General features: G+C 37.8%; 1 protein-coding gene across 3 annotated transcripts in view; it reads left to right on the top strand.

Moving 5' to 3' along the window:
• The window catches only part of MMADHC (metabolism of cobalamin associated D), a 41,751-nt gene extending 28,299 nt beyond the window's left edge, over positions 1–13,452 (top strand). For all 3 annotated transcript variants that reach the window (XM_047721684.1, XM_047721685.1, XM_047721686.1), the window contains exons 4-8: positions 4,165–4,382; positions 7,553–7,658; positions 8,214–8,344; positions 12,096–12,182; positions 12,938–13,452. In XM_047721684.1, coding sequence (XP_047577640.1) covers positions 4,165–4,382; positions 7,553–7,658; positions 8,214–8,344; positions 12,096–12,182; positions 12,938–13,132 — 737 coding nt within the window. In that variant the 3' untranslated portion in view covers positions 13,133–13,452. The remainder of the gene's footprint in view (positions 1–4,164; positions 4,383–7,552; positions 7,659–8,213; positions 8,345–12,095; positions 12,183–12,937) is intronic.
• The last annotated feature ends 6,695 nt before the right edge of the window (positions 13,453–20,147 follow it).

Genomic DNA, 20,147 nt, shown 5'->3' with positions numbered 1-20,147 from the left:
AAAAGAACAAACAAAAAGACTGTCAAAAGTTAAAGACCCGGGGTGGGGGGGAAATAAAACCCAGCCAAAATGAACTCCCAAGAATAAGATTTATATAGTACAAAAACAAGTAACACAGAAACACTCACAGAAGAATAGGTGATTATAAACCCTCGATGTGAGTGAGGAAGATTAGTTTGGTTCTTCCTGGGTAAATCTTGTTATCTTTGTTAAAGGACTCAACTTTCCAGAGATACAGGGAAATTAAAACTGGTTTTATATATAGGGATAGTATTGAATAGGGAAAAGGGATTACCTTGAAGCTTATATCTATATATATTAATTTTTAAAAAGGAAAGAAAAACACAGGTGTACGTATGAGAAGAGTTCAGGTTAAAAAGTTATTATGTAATGTGTCATATTAAACATCTAGTTGTAGTAGTAAGTAGGTTAAAAGAATCATGAGAACAAATTTAAAACAAACAAAAAAGTTATATCTATGGAATATACAGGTTTGGGGGCAATACATGGGGCTTAATATATTGTTTTCCCCTGATGTTTGGGTGTTACAGTTTTATGGGGACCCTGTGGTTATTGTCCTCTTGTTCTTTTGGCTTGTCTTCTGGGGGAGGGGCGTTGTTTTTCAGTCATTCTTGCTTGGGCTGAGTCGCCGTGCCTCCTAACAAGGGGCTGGGTTCTGTGGAAACCATTTTTTCAGGCTTTTGTTCTCTGGAGGCTTTTGTTCTTTGGCGGCTTTTTGGAGGGTTAATGCAAGTATACCCAGACCTCCACCTCAGAAGCCTTAGTCCGCTCCCGTCTGGGTGGTCCAGAACACACAGACTCCCCCTCTGCAAACTCCACTGAACACCACAACCTCCCACAGGTGGTGCGCACTCCCAGCCACTGTCTCAGTGGTCGCCCAAGGCACCTGCTTGCCTCTGCACCCCAGTGCCACTAAAACCGCAAACGATACTGGTCCAGGCGAGCTGGATCCCAGTGGCTGCCGTTGCCCGGACTGCTGTCTGGAGTCCACTCCCACGCCGGATGCACTCAGACCCGGCTGCAGCTCAGGTCGCAGAATGCTGCGGGTCCAGGGACCACCAGCAGGTCCCTCCTCCGGGCTCTCTCAGGTACCGGTGGGTGCCAGCTATAACCACCCTGTGACCTTGGGTTTAGTCTGTGCCTGTGGCCACCTGATTCCAGCAATTGTCCCTTAAGACCCTTTGTTCTTTTTGTGTGCTTTTAACCAGACTCCAAGTTAATGCTGGTCCCCAAACATAGGGCACTTTCGTACTGGGGTATTACTTTTCCAGTGAGTTGTTTCTTGTGGCTCTCTTCCCCTTCTGTGTATCCTCTGATATGAGTCCCGAGTGCTCCCACTCTGCTTTACCTCTCCATTGATGTCTTCTGCCTTCATAGAGATCCAGAAGTGTATTACATTTTAGGCTGATTTCATGTGTGTTCAGAGTATTCTGGTAGATATTTAGCTCGATTCAGGGGACTGGTTGAAAGAGGGTCTTCTACTTCTCCGCCATCTTGCTGAGTCCACCAAAACCACTCATATATAATATTTTATGTGTATAGCAATGTATATGAAATTGATGGTTGCTTATGTTTGACTCCATTCTAAAAGCACTAAATTTATACCTGTCCCCACATTTTATGTATATGTCACACTTTACATCCTTTTATTTTCTGATTCTATTGATTATTATAGACAAAATTGATATTACTGCTTTTGTGTATTAAACTCCATACTGATTTTGTAAATGATTAATATATTATTTTTATTGTTTGTATTTATAAGATTTTTTCCTAATTTCTTTGTTATGGCCTTTTCTTTCCATTCAAAGATTCCCGTCAGTGTTACTTGTAAGGCTGGTTTAATGATGATGAACTCTTCACTTGTTTGGGAAATTTTTATGGTTCCTTCTGTTCTGAATGAAAGCCATGCTGGATAGAGTATTCTTGGTTGCAGGTTTTTTCTTTTCAGCACTTTGAATATATCATACCACCCACTTCTGGCCTGCAGTGATTCTGCTTAGAAATCAAGTGATAACCTTATGGGATTTCCCTTCTGTGTGTCCGCTCTCTCTTCTCCTACTGCTTTAAAAATTTTCTATCCTTTTTCCATTTTAAATATTATGTCTTAGTGTGGACCTCTTTGGGTTGAATTTGTTGGTGGCTCTCTGTCTCCTGGATCTAGATAATGTATTTACTGCCTCAGGTTTGGAAACTTTTCAGCTGTTATTTCTTCAAATAAATTTTCTGTCCTGTTTTCTCCTTCTGGGATCCCTATGACTTATTACACTTGTGATGTTGCTGAGTTTTGTTTGTCTCCTATTCAGTTTGGTTGCTTTCCATTACCCTGTCTTCCCAGGCACTGATCCATTAGTCTACCTCCACAAATGTACCATTCATTCCCTGTAGTATATTTTTTATTTTAATCATGGAGTACATCTCTGACTAGTTTTTTAATATTTTTATCTCTTTGTTGAGGTTCTCACAAAGATCCCCTACTCTTTTTTCATCACACATACTGCTTATCTGTATTTCATTTAACTCTTTTGGTTAGTATTAACCTGTTCTTTCATTTGGGACATTGCTCTTTCTCATTTTTTCAGTTTTTTTCCTATTTAGAAAGTAATATGTATCTCTTGAAAGTCGTGGCTTTATGGGTGAAGAAGAGGTCCTGTGGTGCCCTGTAGCACACTGTCCCCTCTTCTCCAGAACCAGGTGCCTGTGGGTTTTTATATGAGTTTTGTGCACCATACTGTTGTGGCTCAGCCAGATTTACCTTTAGTCAGCTCCAAATGTCTATTTTCTTATTGTGGGCAGGGGCTGGTCCCTGTGCTGTTAAGGGCCTGTTTGGGGCAGAGAAGGGCTTATAGTTGGACAGTATCAGTAATCAGTCCAGATGCTTGCCTTCAGCCCATTAACAGGGGCTGCAGTTGTACAGAAGTGCAGGGCACTATCTCTGTCTTTCATTTGAGAGGCTTTGTTGATTAGTGGGCCAAGAGATCAGATGTCTGTCCGTCTGCTGGTGCTGCAGTCAGACAGGTGTACATGGTTATCTTCCCCACTCCCCAGGGCAAGAGTTATTTTGGAATGATAGTGTTCACTATCAGGGCCACTTGTAGGATGAGACCTGTCTGGAGCTGCTTTGCAGGGACTCCTGCCCAGTGTGGCTACTTGAATGGAGTGATTCAACAGGAGAATGTGGGAGTGCATACACAGTGTTAGCAAGTTATGTGGATAGCGTTCACATTGGTTCCACAAACGTCTGGGTACCTAGGCTGAGGTGGGAGGGAGATAAATTGCACCTGCCAGCCCTTTTGTTCTTGGAGAAATTTCCTACAGATCCTTGCTTCTCCAACACAGATTCTTCTCAGTACAGACTGAAATAAGTTACCAAAAAAAAGGAAAAAAACCTTCCTGATGTTTTACCCCAGGCACTTTTCAGACTTCTGCCTCTAAGCTATATCTGGGTGGGATTATTCGTTTCGCTCTCTCTTTAAGGGGGGAATTCAGTTTCCTATTACCCTCTGGCTCCCCGAGCCCTAAACCCACTAACTGTAAAAATCTTTGAAATTAAACCCCACTGATTTTCAAAGCCAGATATTAGGGGGACTTGTCTTCTCAGTGGGGCTCCCTCATATCTGGGGTACCTGGTATGGGATCTTTTCCTTTCCCTTCTCTGTACTTGTCCCTCCTGTTTGTGGTTAGTCTTGCTGGGAACTTTGGTTTCAAACTATATCTGCCCCTTCTAGCCTTTCTGATTGGCCTCTTCTCTTTGATTAACCCAAAGATTTCCTGTGTTCGTTCACCTTTGTGGTTACGTAGGGGTTTCTGTGTTAACGAGGTGAACTTAGGATTCTCCTACTCTGCTGTCTTCCCAGACTCGTTCCAAAATTTACTGTATTCTTTTTAATGACTATCAGGCATTACGTAGTTTGGATTACTATACTTTATTATATCCTTCTCCTTATAACAGACTTGCCTTTGAGCTAAAAACTGGTTACTTTGATTTTTTTAATGACATAAAACTAATTTACATTCAAAAAAAAGGAAATTTCAAGGATCTCTTGGTTTTATAAAAAATACCTAATTAGAAAAATATTCTTTCAGTCCACCAATGCACTTGACTATTGGAGAAAATGGATTCATTTTGTTGTTCCTCTTCAGGCTCTCGAACTGTTTGGCCTGATGAAACTATGGGACCATTTGGACCTCAGGATCAGAGATTCCAGCTTCCTGGGAACATAGGTTTTGATTGTCATCTCAATGGGACCATGTCACAGAAGAAAAGCCAGGTTCATAAAACTTTACCTGATATTCTAGCAGAGCCTTTATCAAGTGAAAGACACGAGTTTGTGATGGCACAGTATGTGAATGAATTTCAGGTAAATCAATATCATTTATTCTATTTTTCTGATCATTAATACTGTATTAATTTCTGATAATTGTGGGCATATTACTTGAATCGAAAAAGTTTTTTAAAAACTTAATTCCAGCATATTCAGAAACAACATGTAGAACTTTTAAAAACTTGGCATTGTTCTATACATGTTTGCTATATAATTTTTTTTAAAAGATTTTGTTCATTTATTAGAGAACCCAGGAAGAGGAGCTGGGGTGGGGGGGGTGGCAAAAGGAGAGGGAGACACAGGCTCCCCCTTGAGCAAGGAGCCCTGATGTGGGTTTCCTGATCCAGGACCCCAGGAATATGACCTGAGCAGAGGGCAGATGCTTAACCAACTGAGCCACCCAGGTGCCTCTTTTTTTTTTTTTTTTTTTTTAAAGAGTTTATTTATTAGAAAGAGAGCAAGCACACAGAGGAAGAGGGAGAAGCAGACTCCCCACCAGCTGGAGAGCCTGACTCGGTCCATCTGAGTACCCTGAAATCATGACCTGAGCCAAAGGCAGATACTTAACCAACCGAACCACCCAGGTTACCCACCCCCCCCTTTTTTTTTTTTTTACTTTAGATTATAATCTCTTGTAGGTAAATAATTCTTCATAAATACATTGTTTAATAACTGCTTATTTCAAATATAATTTAATACCTGTATTACTAAAAATTTAGATCGTTTGCTTTTATAGTTTTACACTCCTCTAGGCATTTACAACTTAAGAAAATTTTGATATCTCTGAAATTCTTCAGACACAGTAAACTAAAAAAGATTAAAAAAGAATTTTTTTTTTTAGAAAAACTGTGTCTTGGGGCGCCTGGGTGGCTCAGTGGGTTAAAGCCTCTGCCTTTGCCTCAGGTCATGATTTTAGGGTCCTGGGATTGAGCCCCGCATTGGGCTCTCTGCTCGTTGGGGAGCCTGCTTCCCCCTCTCTCTCTGCCTGCTTCTCTGCCTACTTGTGATCTCTGTCAAATAAATAAAATCTTAAAAAAAAAAAAAAGGTGAGTGTTTTTGTTTTTGTTTTGTTTTTTTAAATGAGTTCTTAAGCTGGTATTGTAGGGATGCCTTGCTGGCTCAGTCAGTAAAGCATGCTGCTCTTGATCCAGGGTCTGTGAGCTCAGGTCCCACATTGGGCTATATAGAGCTTACTTTAAAGAGGGGGGTGGGGAATGTACCTGGGTGGCTCAGTAGGTTAAACATCTGCCTTTGGCTCAGGTCCTAGGATTGAGCCCTGCAGCTGGCTCCCTTCTCAGCAGGAGTCTGCTTCTCCCTCTCCTTAGCACACTCTCTCTCTCAAATGAATGAATAAAAGAATTAATAAGTAAAAATGGGGGGGGTAAAAATAAACTGGTGTTGCTCACCAAAATGGAAAGTTACATGCAATTCAGAGTTTCTATCAAACCCCTAATTTGTATCATTTTCTCAATTTCTGCAGTTTCAGGCTGATTTTTTTATCAAAGCCATAATATTTATAGCAACAGCTCCTCATAGTTATAATGATTTATATCCAGTAACCTAACATTTGGAGACAGCTGTCCTCCCCTGACATTTTATCTCCGATAATTACTTCTCTGTCATCTTGGCTCCTCTGTCTGCCATTTATGTGATTTCCTATGTGTTTCTGTCCATCTTATTTAATTACTCATTGGTCACTTAATTCCTTGGCTTCCTAACTTTTTCTGACATTTCTGATTCTATATTTCTATCTGCTCACCAGACATCATTATCTGAATGTCTTAAAAGTCCCTTGATTTTATAGGTCTCATACTTAGGTTCCCCAGCCTCCCATGCCTCACAATCTGTCCTTACTCCCATGTTATCAATAGCATAAGTGACTTAGTCATTCTCCCACTGTCCCAAGACAAAAATTATACTGCCAAACTTGGCTTCTCTCTCCATCATATCACCATACAGAGTGACAAAATTGCATTGCTTCCCCCTCTGAAGTAAATTTTAAATTATTTGTGTCCTTTCACTTCCCACTAATAAAGCCAGAGTTCAAGACCTCTGTAGTTCTCCTCAATTCTTAGAGCCATTATAGTGAGGTGGACTATGAGGCTAGGATAAATCTTGCTTCAAAGGTTACTTCTGCCTTTTACTTAATTTTGTGACCTTGAGAAAGCTACTTAATATCTCTGAGCCTCTGTTTCTTTATATGTAAAATGGGATAATAATACCTAGCCCACAACGTTGCTATGAGTATTAAATGTAAAAATATACATAAAACACCTAAATACACTGTGATCAGTAAATATTGGCTGTTAATTGGTCTATTGCCTGCACAATAATAATGGCATTATTTTTTTTATGTCTGATCTTGCTATTCATTGTTTATAGACTAAAGTCAAAATTCTTTAATGTGGCATAAATGACCTTCCACAATTTTGATCCCTTACTTTTACCACTTCACCTTCTGTTACTCTCTGCTCCCTCTGCACTCAAATTACAGTATACCTTTTGGTTCGGGTTTTTTTTTTGTTGTTTATTTTAATTGTACCATATTCTTTGACCATTGCATGTGCTTGCACTGTTTCTGTCTCTTGCTGGACTGTTTTTTCCTCCTGAGTTTCTAACCTCCTTTCTACCTATTCATTACACACCAAACGTACACATTAATTCACATGTAGTTTAAATACGATGTTTCCCCATCTATACTACCAGAAGACTTTCTTTGTAACTCTGAAGCACTTTTCATGTTGGATTACATTTATTTGTTCATGCTTTTCATGTTTTCTTCTACTCGCTCTTTTAAACCTAAGGGTAAAGGCCAGATTTTTTTACCATTGAGGGGCTGCTCTTGTCATAGTATCTAATATATAGTATAAGTTTCAGTTGACTAGAAGCCTCTAAACTTGTCCTGTAGGAAAAGGTATATATTTAATATATATAATATTAATATATAATATATAAGTTTAGGCATTTTAGTTGCTTAGCCAACTTCTCATATCAAGTCTTAGAATATTAGTATATTTATATGTATGTTTATATATATCTATATACATATGTATATAGTATATTTATATGTTCATTTTGAAGTTTTTAAATCTTTATTACCCCACCTCCAGTTAATTTTTTTTTAAACTTTTCAGGGAATACAGGCTTGTAACAGATCAGATATTTTATTTGAACTCCAGCTTTTATTTATGTTCTATTCCTCTTAGGGTAGTAATGCACCTGTTGAACAAGAAATCAGCAGTGCAGAAACTTACTTTGAAAACGCCAAAGTAGAGTGTGCAATCCAGACGTGTCCAGAATTGCTGCGAAGAGGTACAGTGTGCTTCATACATTTACACTAATCTGTATTATATAATGTCACTAATTTTCTTAAATGTTAAATAATGGACTCCATAGGCATTGCAGTACTTTGTAACTTTAATATTGTAATATGTCTGGCCGGAAAAGATTACATGACCAAGGTAAGGTCTTTCAGATATCCCCTCATAGCTGTAGACTTCTCAGTAACTTTTTCCCTGAAATCCTTCTACTTCTGGGTGATTACTATAGCTATAATTTCATGAACTAATACATAATACTGAGAAATTTTTAATACTTATTTTGAAGATTACAAGACCAATAACAAGTAACCTTATTTGCTCTTCAGAATTGTTGACAGCAGTATTTCAGTTCAACAAGAGCAGAAGTTAACCAAAAGTTCTCTTCAAATTTTTTTCAAAAATAGTATGCGTTTATCAAACTAACATGTACCATAATAATGAAACTTACCCATCACTTTTCTAAGAAGTACTTTTATGTACTGCTTCTTTAAAAGAAAAAAAAAAAAAAAAACTTATTTTCTCCCTGGAATTTTTTTCTTTTTTATAGATTTTGAGTCACTGTTTCCAGAAGGAGCTACCAACAAACTAATGATTCTGACTATAACACAGAAAACTAAGAATGATATGACTGTGTGGAGCGAAGAGGTAGAAAATGAAAGAGAAATGCTTTTAGAAAAGGTAATTCTTTCCATTGCTGGCAATTTAAATTTTGTGATGTTTAAATACCAGTGAACCAGCATTTTTAAATGATGGGTATCTTTTTAGCATTTATTAATTCTCTGCTAATGTATGTCCATACTAAAGGACTTTTACATCTTAGAATAAAAATGCCATCATTTTTTGTTTTTAGTATCTTCGAAAAACTTAGATTCTTTCTAGTACTTCCATCAGATTTTTTTTGAATTTTGGAAAATACAGTAAAAATGACAAAAGTAAAATTAATTTTTCATACCCATCACTCTCTCCTTAAAGCAAGTCAAGTAAAAAGTGAAAACTACTCCAGTCTTCAAGGAATAAACCGTAACAGTGTACAGTACAGTAACAATGTATTATATACCCACTTTTTTCCTGTCCTTTGCTTTTTACTAAAAAATGTTTTGACACCTTTCCATAGCATTACAGATTTTATACTATGTAAAATCTGTATAGTATTATATTTCATGAGCAAACCATAAATTTTTTATGTTAAAAATTCCCTTAGTAATTTGTAAATTGAAAAACTTTTGCTGTTACAGGCAGTGAATATATGTGTGCATATATTTTTATGCGCACACTTACATCTGTAGATTCCTAAATAGGGAATTGGTGAATGCAGGGTGTATATTCATTTTATGTTTTGATGGATGCTGCCTAGATGGCCCTAGTATATATGTTGTCACCATAACTTACTTACCCTGGATATTATTAGCATTTCTTTTCTGTTTCACCAACCTGAGTAATGTGAAGTGGTAAATTAAACTCTTCAATTTTAAAAAAATACAAAAACACAAAATTGTCTTAAGAGTTTGATATTAGGGGCGCCTGGGTGGCTCAGTGGGTTAAGCGGCTGCCTTCGGCTCAGGTCATGATCTCAGGGTCCTGGGATCGAGTCCCGCATCGGGCTCTCTGCTCAGCAGGGAGCCTGCTTCTCTCTCTCTCTGCCTGCCTCTCCGTCTACTTGTGATCTCTCTCTGTCAAATAAATAAATAAAATCTTTAAAAAAAAAAGAGTTTGATATTGGGTTATGAGTTTCTGTAAGATACGAAAATATTCCTTTGCCTTTGTGACAGGTCAAGATTAGCTCACTTGGGTACTTTAGTTAAGGGAATTTTTTTCAAATATAGTTAGCTAATTTCCATGTAAAGTAATATTAGCAATTTTTAAATATTTTCTTTAGGATTGGATATATGGTTCTCTTCATTTGTAAATTATAATTTATATACTGAACAGAATCTCTTAGGATAATGACTTCTGACTTCATATTCAAATATCCCACATATAGCTTTGCCAATAATTGGATGTTAAATCATGATCATGAGCAAGGTGCATGCTAGTTAATAAAGAAGTTACAGAGAGGCCTAAGAACTGTCTGATTTTAAAGAGATCTGAATTTAGAGAGTTGAAATTCAGGCAGTAACTCAAACAGTTTCTCTTTACCTACTAAGCAGTATTTACTAATACATATATACTTACCATTGCTATCATTTAGTCACTAGAGCACTCCCAAATGTGCATTGCATTATTGGTCCTAATTTCCAATGAGTTAAACATTCTGAACCTCATTTGATACTGACCCCAGTATAATTGTCAGTTTTTTATAACCAATTTCAGGGTTTTGAAATGTCCTATTGTTTTTAATTTTATAATGACTAAAGCGATGAAGATCTATTTTAGTATGTTAGTGGTTATTTTAGAACCACCTGTAGTTTACTGCCAATAGATGTTTTATGTTCTGTAGTTTAAATCTATTGTAGTTTTTTCCACCACATATCAGTGTTTGCCGTTGATGAGCAGAAATCTTAAATACCTTTACCAATATTTGTATTGTTTTGTTCTTGTAGTTTAGTGTAGTTTTGTTTCTGTTCATTAAATTCATGTATTTTCTAATGACTTTTCTAGACCATATTTAGTTGGTTTCTTATTTAAGAATTAAGATTAATGAGATTCAACAATAAGTATAAATATTAAGTATGAAGATAACCTAAAGAATACAATATTAATGTTTTTCATTATTTTACAAGGAAGTGTTGGGAGAAAGTAAGTTAGCTTAAATTGTTTCCTCTATGCAGAAAAAGTTTGCTGATCCTGCTAAAGAGCCACATAATAAATTTTTAGGCTTTATAGGTTATAGGGTCTTAAGTCTTAACTACTCAACCCTCATTTTGTTAAAGCAACCATAGACAATATATAAATGAACAGACATGGATATATTCCATTGAAACCATATTGCACTTACTGGCACCCAGCTGGATTTGACCTTCAGGCTGCAAGTTGCTAAACTCTTAATTTAGGATATGGCCCATCTTCCTCAGGCATAAACTTTGGGGGATCTCAGCTAAATGCCCAGCATGCTCAGTGAGGTCTTAGCGCTTTGTGTGAGCCAGAAATTCATGTTACCTAGCTGTCACCAACCTCTGGTGACACTGCTGACCTCTCAGATGCCAGTTAGCACTCTTCTGTGAGGGCATTTCCTCAAGGAATCTTGCCTTGGGGGAGTGCACAGCTCCACCCTTGGTTACTGTACCAGGTGAATTACTTTGCATTCTACTTGGGAATCCCATTTATGCCTCTCTCTTCTAGTACCCTAACCTACAAATTTCAGATGCTTTAGTAGAACTCTTCCCTTTCTACCTCCTTAGCTTAGTGACACCATCACTTTGCTTGGAATCTTCTCCTTTGCCCTATGACAGTGTTCCAGACAGCGGGAACAAATATGGGCATCACCTAATTTGTTGCCCTTCTCTCCAAGATTACAGTTTTGGCTCACTATTGTTCAGGATTTAAAACCATTGTCTCATATATTTTAGTCAGCTTTACAGCTTTCAGCAGATGACAAGCTGGATAGCTGTTATTCTATATGACCAGAAGTGGATCTGTGCCCTTGTTTTTAAACATTTATGGGTTGTTGCCTTTTTTTTTTTTTTAAAACACAATAATCTGGTCCTAATATTTGTTACTGTCTTTTTCACTGCTTAGACTTCTGAGAAAGGTAGTTAAGACATCATAGGAATTACAAAGTAGAATGGTGAGATCAAGATTTTGAATAGGTGATACAGATGCATGGTTTGTAATAATTACTGTACAAAAAATAGGGTATATAGTGAAAATGATGTATCACGAATAGATGTGTTTTTGTAACACAAGTAACATTTTTTTAAAGATTTTATTTATTTATTAGAGAGAGAGCATGAGAGGGGAGAAGGTCAGAGGGAGAAGCAGACTCCCCGTGGAGCTGGGAGACTGATGCGGGACTTGATTCCGGGACCCCGGGATCATGACCTGAGCCAAAGGCAGTTGTTTAACCATCTGAGCTGCCCAGGCGCCCCACAAATAACATTTTTAAACAAAATTCAAATGAATGGTTCATATCTTTTCATTGTATTTTGTTTTCTTACCTTATTTTTATAATATAAAAATAGTAACTATTTTCCAATTCGTGGCAAATTTGGGAGTTAATAGCACAGAATTTATTAGAAATTGTTCCTAAAATAAGAAATAATTTAGTAGAAAAAATACACAATTTAGACTTTCTGAAGGAAATGAAAGTGTTAAATGAACTATATTTTGGACTGGCATAAATCTTACGATTTTTTATATCTAATTTATCATTAGTTGTATTTCCTTGTTAATCTTACTGAGTTCTCTGAAGCAAAAGATATTTTAAAATGTTTTATATTCAACAGTATGTAAGGATGCTATCTTCAGAACATTTTTTTCTTTTTCTCTGCAGTTCATTAATGGTGCTAAGGAAATTTGCTATGCTCTTCGAGCAGAAGGCTATTGGGCAGACTTTATTGACCCATCATCTGGTTTGGCAGTGAGTAATTACATTTTGAAAACCAGATTAATTTGAAGTAGGAATGTTTTTTTATTATAAAATTGTTAAATGATCTATTTCTAACAAAGTTATTATTTAAGACCGTTTTTAAACTTCACAACTTTATCCAAAGTAGTACCAGTTTGAGTCAGTTCCATTCACAACCTTTGAGGGACCAGTCACTGACAATTAAGTTTTTCTGTCTTTATTAGTTTTCATTCTCACTAGTAAATACTTTTACATTAATGAATTTGGTAGTTACAAATTAGCAATCATAGTTTAAGAAAGAAGACTTTTTTAGAATTAAGAAAATATGGGTGTTAAATATTTATAAATGTTAACTTCCAGGAAGTATGTCTCTGACACTATACTTTGAAGAAAATAAGAACCACTGTTGTGGTTGCATTTTAAATTCTGGGCATAGCTTTCAGTGATAAATAATAATGAAATTTTTTATATCTTATAATAGGAATATCTTAAAATAGAAATTTTTTATATCTTAAAATCTAGAAATATTGTAGTGTTTGGTTCAGGATAGCGTGTAATCTGCTAGATTATTAGTTTCACATTTCCAGAACCACAGGTATTGGATGAAGAGGAAGTGCTTATCACATGCAGTACCTAAAAACTGCCCTTTTTAGGTCCTGATTTTTTTAAATATTTGAAGTATCAAAATAGGTGTGTATTCATGTTTATATAAAAACTGTTACATCATTGTCTTTCTTGCTAATGAATATCACTTTTATCTCCTCCAGTTTTTTGGACCATATACAAACAATACTCTTTTTGAAACAGATGAACGCTATCGACATTTAGGATTCTCTGTGGATGATCTTGGCTGCTGCAAAGTGATTCGTCATAGGCTCTGGGGTACCCATGTGGTTGTAGGAAGTATCTTCACTAATGCAACACCAGACAGCCATATTATAAAGAAATTAGGTGGAAACTAACAGTAATGTCAATTTATCATCTGTACTATTTGTATGTACCATTTGGGTTGATTTATAAACACTGTCAAAAGCTTCAGTTTTTAAAATTTACTTATTTCTGGGTATTTATTTAGACACTGATTTACAGCATTGGCAAGTGCTATGTGATTTTTAAATCTCAACTGTTTATTCATACTATCACTGAATACATGTTGATCACATCCACATTGTATGGAATGTGGTAATTGACATGTAATCAGGACATGATCTCATATTGTTATTCTTCCCTTTATTGTAAAAACCTGTTTTATTTTTCTCTAAAAATAAATCACCTATTTGGATCTGTGTTTTTTCATTGCAGTATGTTTAAAATAGAGTTCTTTTAAAAGATTAATGTAGTTTCTTATTTTAGCATTTTTTAAAAATGCAATCGAATTCTAGAGGAGTCAAGATGGCGGAGAAGTAGCAGGCTGAGACTACTTCGGGTAGCGGGAGATCAGCTAAATAGCTTATCTAAAAATTGCAAACACCTACAAATCCAATGGGAGATTGAAGAGAAGAAGAACAGCAATTCTAGAAACAGAAAATCAACCACTATCTGAAAGGTAGGACTGGCGGAGAAGTGAATCCAAAGCGACGGGAAGATAGACCGCGGGGGGAGGGGCCGGCTCCTGGCGAGCGGCGGAGCAACGGAGCACAAAATCAGGACTTTAAAAGTCTGTTCTGCTGAGGGACATCGCTCCAGAGGCTTAACTGGGGTGAAGCCCGGGCGGGGTCAGCGTGGCCTCAGGTCCCGCAGGGTCGCAGAAGGATCAGGGGTGTCTGAGTGTCGCAGAGCTTACTGGTATTAGAATGGGGAAGCCGGCTACAGAGACAGAGCCGAGGAGTGATTCTCAGCTCGGCGTTGCCTTGAACCGGTCGCAGGCTCGGTCAGCTCGGAGCGCGGCCCGAGGCCAGGGTGACGGGAGTCATTGGGCGCTCTTCTCTGAGGGCGCACTGAGGAGTGGGGCCCCAGGCTCTCGGCTCCTCCGGGCCGGAGACCGGGAGGCCACCATCTTCGTTCCCATCTTCTGGAACTCTACGGAAAGCGCTCAGGAAACAAAAGCTCCCGAAAGCAAACCCAGCAAATCCGAGCGGATTACACAGCCCGGCCCCGGGTAAGGGCGGTGCAACTCCACCTGGGGCAAAGACGCTTGAGAACCACTACAACAGGCCCCTCCCCCAGATCATCAACGGGAAACCCAGCCAGGACCAAGTTCACCTACAAAGGAGTGCAGTTTCAATACCAAGGAGAGCGGCAGAATTCCAGAGGAGAAGAAAGCAAAGTACGGAACTCATGGCTTTCTCCCCATGATTTTTTAGCCTTGCAGTTAATTTAATTTTTTTTTTCTTTTTCAATTTTTTTTTTCCTTTTCTCCTCTTCTGCTAAAATTTTTTTAACTTTTACCGTTTTCTTTTTTAACGTTTTTTAAATAGTTTATCTAATATATATATATATATATATATTTATATATTTATATATATATATACACACACACACATATATATTTTTTTTTCCTTTTTATATTTTTTATCGGCTTTCTTTTTTTAATAGTTTTTTTTTTCTTTCTGAACCCCATTTTATCCCCTTTCTCCCCCCTCACGATTTGGGATCTCTTCTGATTTGGCTAAAGCATATTTTCCGGGGGTTGTTGCCACCCTTTTAGTATTTACTTGCTCCTTCATATACTCTTATCTGGACAAAATGACAAGGCGGAAAAATTCACCACAAAAAAAAGAACAAGAGGCAGTACCAAAGGCTAGGGACCTAATCAATACAGACATTGGTAATATGTCAGATATAGAGTTCAGAATGATGATTCTCAAGGTTCTAGCCGGGCTTGAAAAAGGCATGGAAGATATTAAAGCAACCCTCTCGGGAGATATAAAAGCCCTTTCTGGAGAAATAAAAGAACTAAAATCTAACCAAGTTGAAATAAAAAAGCTATTAATGAGGTGCAATCAAAAAAGGAGGCTCTCACTGCTAGGATAAATGAAGCAGAAGAAAGAATTAGCGATATAGAAGACCAAATGACAGAGAATAAAGAAGCTGAGCAAAAGAGGGACAAACAGCTACTGGACCACGAGGGGAGAATTCGAGAGATAAGTGACACCATAAGATGAAACAACATTAGAATAATTGGGATTCCAGAAGAAGAGGAAACAGAGAGGAGAGCAGAAGGTATGTTGGAGAGAATTATTGGAGAGAATTTCCCCAATATGGCAAAGGGAACAAGCATCAAAATCCAGGAGGTTCAGAGAACCCCCCTCAAGATCAGTAAGAATAGGTCCACACCCCGTCACCTAACAGTAAAATTTACAAGTCTTAGTGACAAAGAAAAGATCCTGAAAGCAGCCCGGGAAAAGAAGTCTGTAACGTACAATGGTAAAAATATTAGATTGGCAGCAGACTTATCCACAGAGACCTGGGCAGGCCAGAAAGAGCTGGCATGATATATTCAGAGTACTAAATGAGAAAAACATGCAGCCAAGAATACTATATCCAGCTAGGCTATCATTGAAAATAGAAGGAGAGATTAAAAGCTTCCAGGACAAACAAAAACTGAAAGAATTTGCAAATACCAAACCAGCTCTACAGGAAATATTGAAAGGGGTCCTCTAAGCAAAGAGAGACCCTAAAAGTGGTAGATCAGAAAGAAACAGAGACAATATACAATGACAGTCACCTTACAGGCAATACAGTGGCACTAAATTCATATCTCTCAATACTTACCCTGAATGTTAATGGGCTAAATGCCCCAATCAAAAGACACCGGGTATCAGAATGGATAAAAAAACAAAACCCATCTATATGTTGCCTACAAGAAACTCATCTTAAACCCGAAGACACCTCCAGGTTTAAAGTGAGGGGGTGGAAAAGAATTTACCATGCTAATGGACATGAGAAGATAGCAGGAGTGGCAATCCTTAGATGAATTAGATTTTAAGCCAAAGACTATAATAGATGAGGAAGGACACTATATCATACTCAAAGGAACTGTCCAACAAGAAGATCTAACAATTTTAAATATCTATGCCCCTAACGTGGAAGCAGCCAACTATATAAACCAATTAATAACAAAATCAAAGAAACACATCGACAATAATACAATAATAGTAGGGGATTTTAACACTCCCCTCACTGAAATGGACAGATCATCCAAGCAAAAGATCAACAAGGAAATAAAGGCCTTAAATGACACACTGGACCAGATGGACATCACAGATATATTCAGAACATTTCATCCCAAAGCAAAAGAATACACATTCTTCTCTAGTGCACATGGAACATTCTCCAGAATAGATCACATTCTTGGTCCTAAATCAAGTCTCAACCGGTATCAAAAGATTGGGATCATTCCCTGCATATTTTCAGACTACAATGCTCTGAAGCTAGAACTCAATAACAAGAGGAAATTTGGAAAGAACCCAAATACATGGAGACTAAACAGCATCCTTCTAAAGCATGAATGGGTCAACCAGGAAATTAAAGAAGAATTGAAAAAATTCATGGAAACAAATGATAATGAAAACACAACGGTTCAGAATCTGTGGGACACAACAAAGGCAGTCCTGAGAGGAAAATATATAGCGGTACAAGCCTTTCTCAAGAAACAAGAAAGGTCTCAGGTACACAACCTAACCCTACACCTAAAGGAGCTGGAGAAAGAACAAGAAAGAAAGCCTAAACCCAGCAGGTGAAGAGAAATCATAAAGATCAGAGCAGAAATCAATGAAATAGAAACCAAAAAAACAATAGAACAAATCAACGAAACTAGGAGATGGTTCTTTGAAAGAATAAGATTGATAAACCCCTGGCCAGACTTATCAAAAAGAAAAGAGAGAGGACCCAAATAAATAAAATCATGAATGGAAGAGGAGAGATCACAACGAACACCAAAGACATACAGACAATTATAAGAACATACTATGAGCAACTCTACGCCAACAAATTTGACAATCTGGAAGAAATGGATGCATTCTTAGAGACATATAAACTACCACAACTGAACCAGGAAGAAATAGAAAGCCTGAACAGACCGATAACCAGTAAGCAGATTGAAACAGTCATCAAAAATCTCCAAACAAAGAAACGCCCAGGGCCAGACGGCTTCCCGAGGGAATTCTACCAAACATTTAAAGAAGAATTAATTCCTATTCTCCTGAAACTGTTCCAAAAAATAGAAATAGAAGGAAAACTTCCGAACTCATTTTATGAGGCCAGCATCACCTTGAACCCAAAACCAGACAAGGATCCCATCAAAAGAAGTACAGACCAATATCCTTGATGAACACAGATGCAAAAATTCTCGCCAAAATACTAGCCAGTAGGATTCAACAGTACATTAAAAGGATTATTCACCACGACCAAGTGGGATTTATTCCAGGGCTGCAAGGTTGGTTCAACATCCGCAAATCAATCAATGTGATACAACACATTAATAAAAGAAAGAACAAGAACCATATGATACTCTCCATAGATGGTGAAATAGCATTTGACAAAGTACAGCATCCCTTCCTGATCAAAACTCTTCAAAGTATAGGGATAGACGGCACATACCTCAATATTATCAAAGCCATCTATGAAAAACCCACGGCAAATATCATTCTTAATGGAGAAAAACTGAAAGCTTTTCCGCTAAGGTCAGGAACACGACAGGATGTCCGTTATCACCACTGCTATTCAACATAGTACTAGAAGTCCTAGCCTCAGCAATCAGACAACAAAAGGAAATTAAAGGAATCCAAATCGGCAAAGAAGAAGTCAAACTATCACTCTTTGCAGATGATATGATACTATATGTGGAAAACCCAAAAGACTCCACTCCAAAACTGCTAGAACTTGTACAGGAATTCAGTAAAGTGCCAGGATATAAAATCAATGTGCAGAAATCAGTTGCATTTCTCTACACCAACAACAAGACAGAAGAAAGAGAAATTAAGGAGTCCATCCCATTTACAATTGCACCCAAAACTATAAGATACCTAGGAATAAACCTAACCAAAGAGACTAAGAATCTATACACAGAAAATATAAAGTACTCATGAAAGAAATTGAGGAAGACACAAAGAAATGGAAAAATGTTCCATGCTCCTGGATTGGAAGAATAAATATTGTGAAAATGTCTATGCTACCTAAAGCAATCTACACATTTAATGCAATTCCTATCAAAGTACCATCCATTTTTTTCAAAGAAATGGAACAAAGAATCCTAAAATGTATATGGAACCAGAAAAGACCTCGAATAGCCAAAGGAATATTGAAAAAGAAAGCCAAAGTTGGTGGCATCACAATTCCGGACTTCAAGCTCTATTGCAAAGCTGTCATCATCAAGACAGCATGGTACTGGCACAAAAACAGACACATAGATCAATGGAACAGAATAGAGAGCCCAGAAATAGACCCTCAACTCTATGGTCAACTCATCTTTGACAAAGCAGGAAAGAAGGTCCAATGGAAAAAAGACAGCCTCTTCAATAAATGGTGTTGGGAAAATTGGACAGCCACATGCAGAAAAATGAAATTGGATCATTTCCTTACACCACACACGAAAATAGACTCAAAATGGATGAAGGATCTCAGTGTGAGAAAGGAATCCATCAAAATCCTTGAGGAGAACACGGGCAGCAACCTCTTCAACCTCAGCCGCAGCAACATCTTCCTAGGAACATCACCAAAGGCAAGGGAAGCAAGGGCAAAAATGAACTATTGGGATTTTATCAAGATCAAAAGCTTTTGCACAGCAAAGGAAACAGTGAACAAAACCAAAAGACAACTGACAGAATGGGAGAAGATATTTGCAAATGACATATCAGATAAAGGGCTAGTGTCCAAAATCTATAAAGAAGTTAGCAAACTCAACACCCAAAGAACAAATAATCCAATCAAGAAATGGGCAGAGGACATGAACAGACATTTCTGCAAAGAAGACATCCAGATGGCCAACAGACACATCAAAAAGTGCTCCATATCACTCGGCATCAGGGAAATACAAATCAAAACCACCATGAGATATCACCTCACACCAGTCAGAATGGCAAAAATGAACAAGTCAGGAAATGACAGATGCTGGCGAGGATGCGGAGAAAGGGGAACCCTCCTACACTGTTGGTGGGAATGCAAGCTGGTGCAACCACTCTGGAAAACAGCATGGAGGTTCCTCAAAATGTTGAAAATAGAACTACCCTATGACCCAGCAATTGCACTGCTGGGTATTTACCCTAAAGCTACAAACGTAGTGATCCGAAGGGGCACGTGCACCCGAATGTTTATAGCAACAATGTCTACAATAGCCAAACTATGGAAAGTACCTAGATGTCCATCAACAGACGAATGGATAAAGAAGATGTGGTATATATACACAATGGAATACTATGCAGCCATCAAAAGAAATGAAATCTTGCCATTTGCGACGACGTGGATGGAACTAGAGGGTATCATGCTTAGCGAAATAAGTCAATCGGAGAAAGACAACTATCATATGATCTCCCTGATATGAGGGAGAGGAGATGCAACATGGGGGGTTGAGGGGGTATGAGAAGAATAAATGAAACAAGATGGGATTGGGAGGGAGAGAAACCATAAGTGACTCTTAATCTCACAAACTGAGGGTTGATGGGGGGAGGGGGGCTGGGAGGGGGGGTTATGGATATTGGGGAGGGTATGTGCTATGGTGAGTGCTGTGACGTGTGTAAACTTGGCGATTCGCAGACCTGTACCCCTGGGGATAAAAATATATGTTTATAAAATTTTTAAAAAAAATGCAATTGAATTCTAGATTCAGTGTAGCTTTCAATTTTATTACTTGCTAAGTGTTGGAGCATGTTTTGCTTTGAAGTAATGTTTGTGCAGGAAAATAAGGATTAATACTATATATGTAAAAGAATAGGGATCTCAGAAAAGGATCCTTAACTCCTGGATTGAGGCATATAAATATAGATTATTTTGACAAAACAGTGCCTCAGCTGCTAAGTCATATTTCTCCATTTTAGTAAG

Source organism: Lutra lutra, chromosome 3 (genome assembly GCF_902655055.1).
Source record: "Lutra lutra chromosome 3, mLutLut1.2, whole genome shotgun sequence".
Taxonomy (NCBI): domain Eukaryota; kingdom Metazoa; phylum Chordata; class Mammalia; order Carnivora; family Mustelidae; genus Lutra; species Lutra lutra.
Note: the sequence above shows the minus strand (reverse complement) of the source record. Positions and strands in the feature narration are given on the sequence as shown.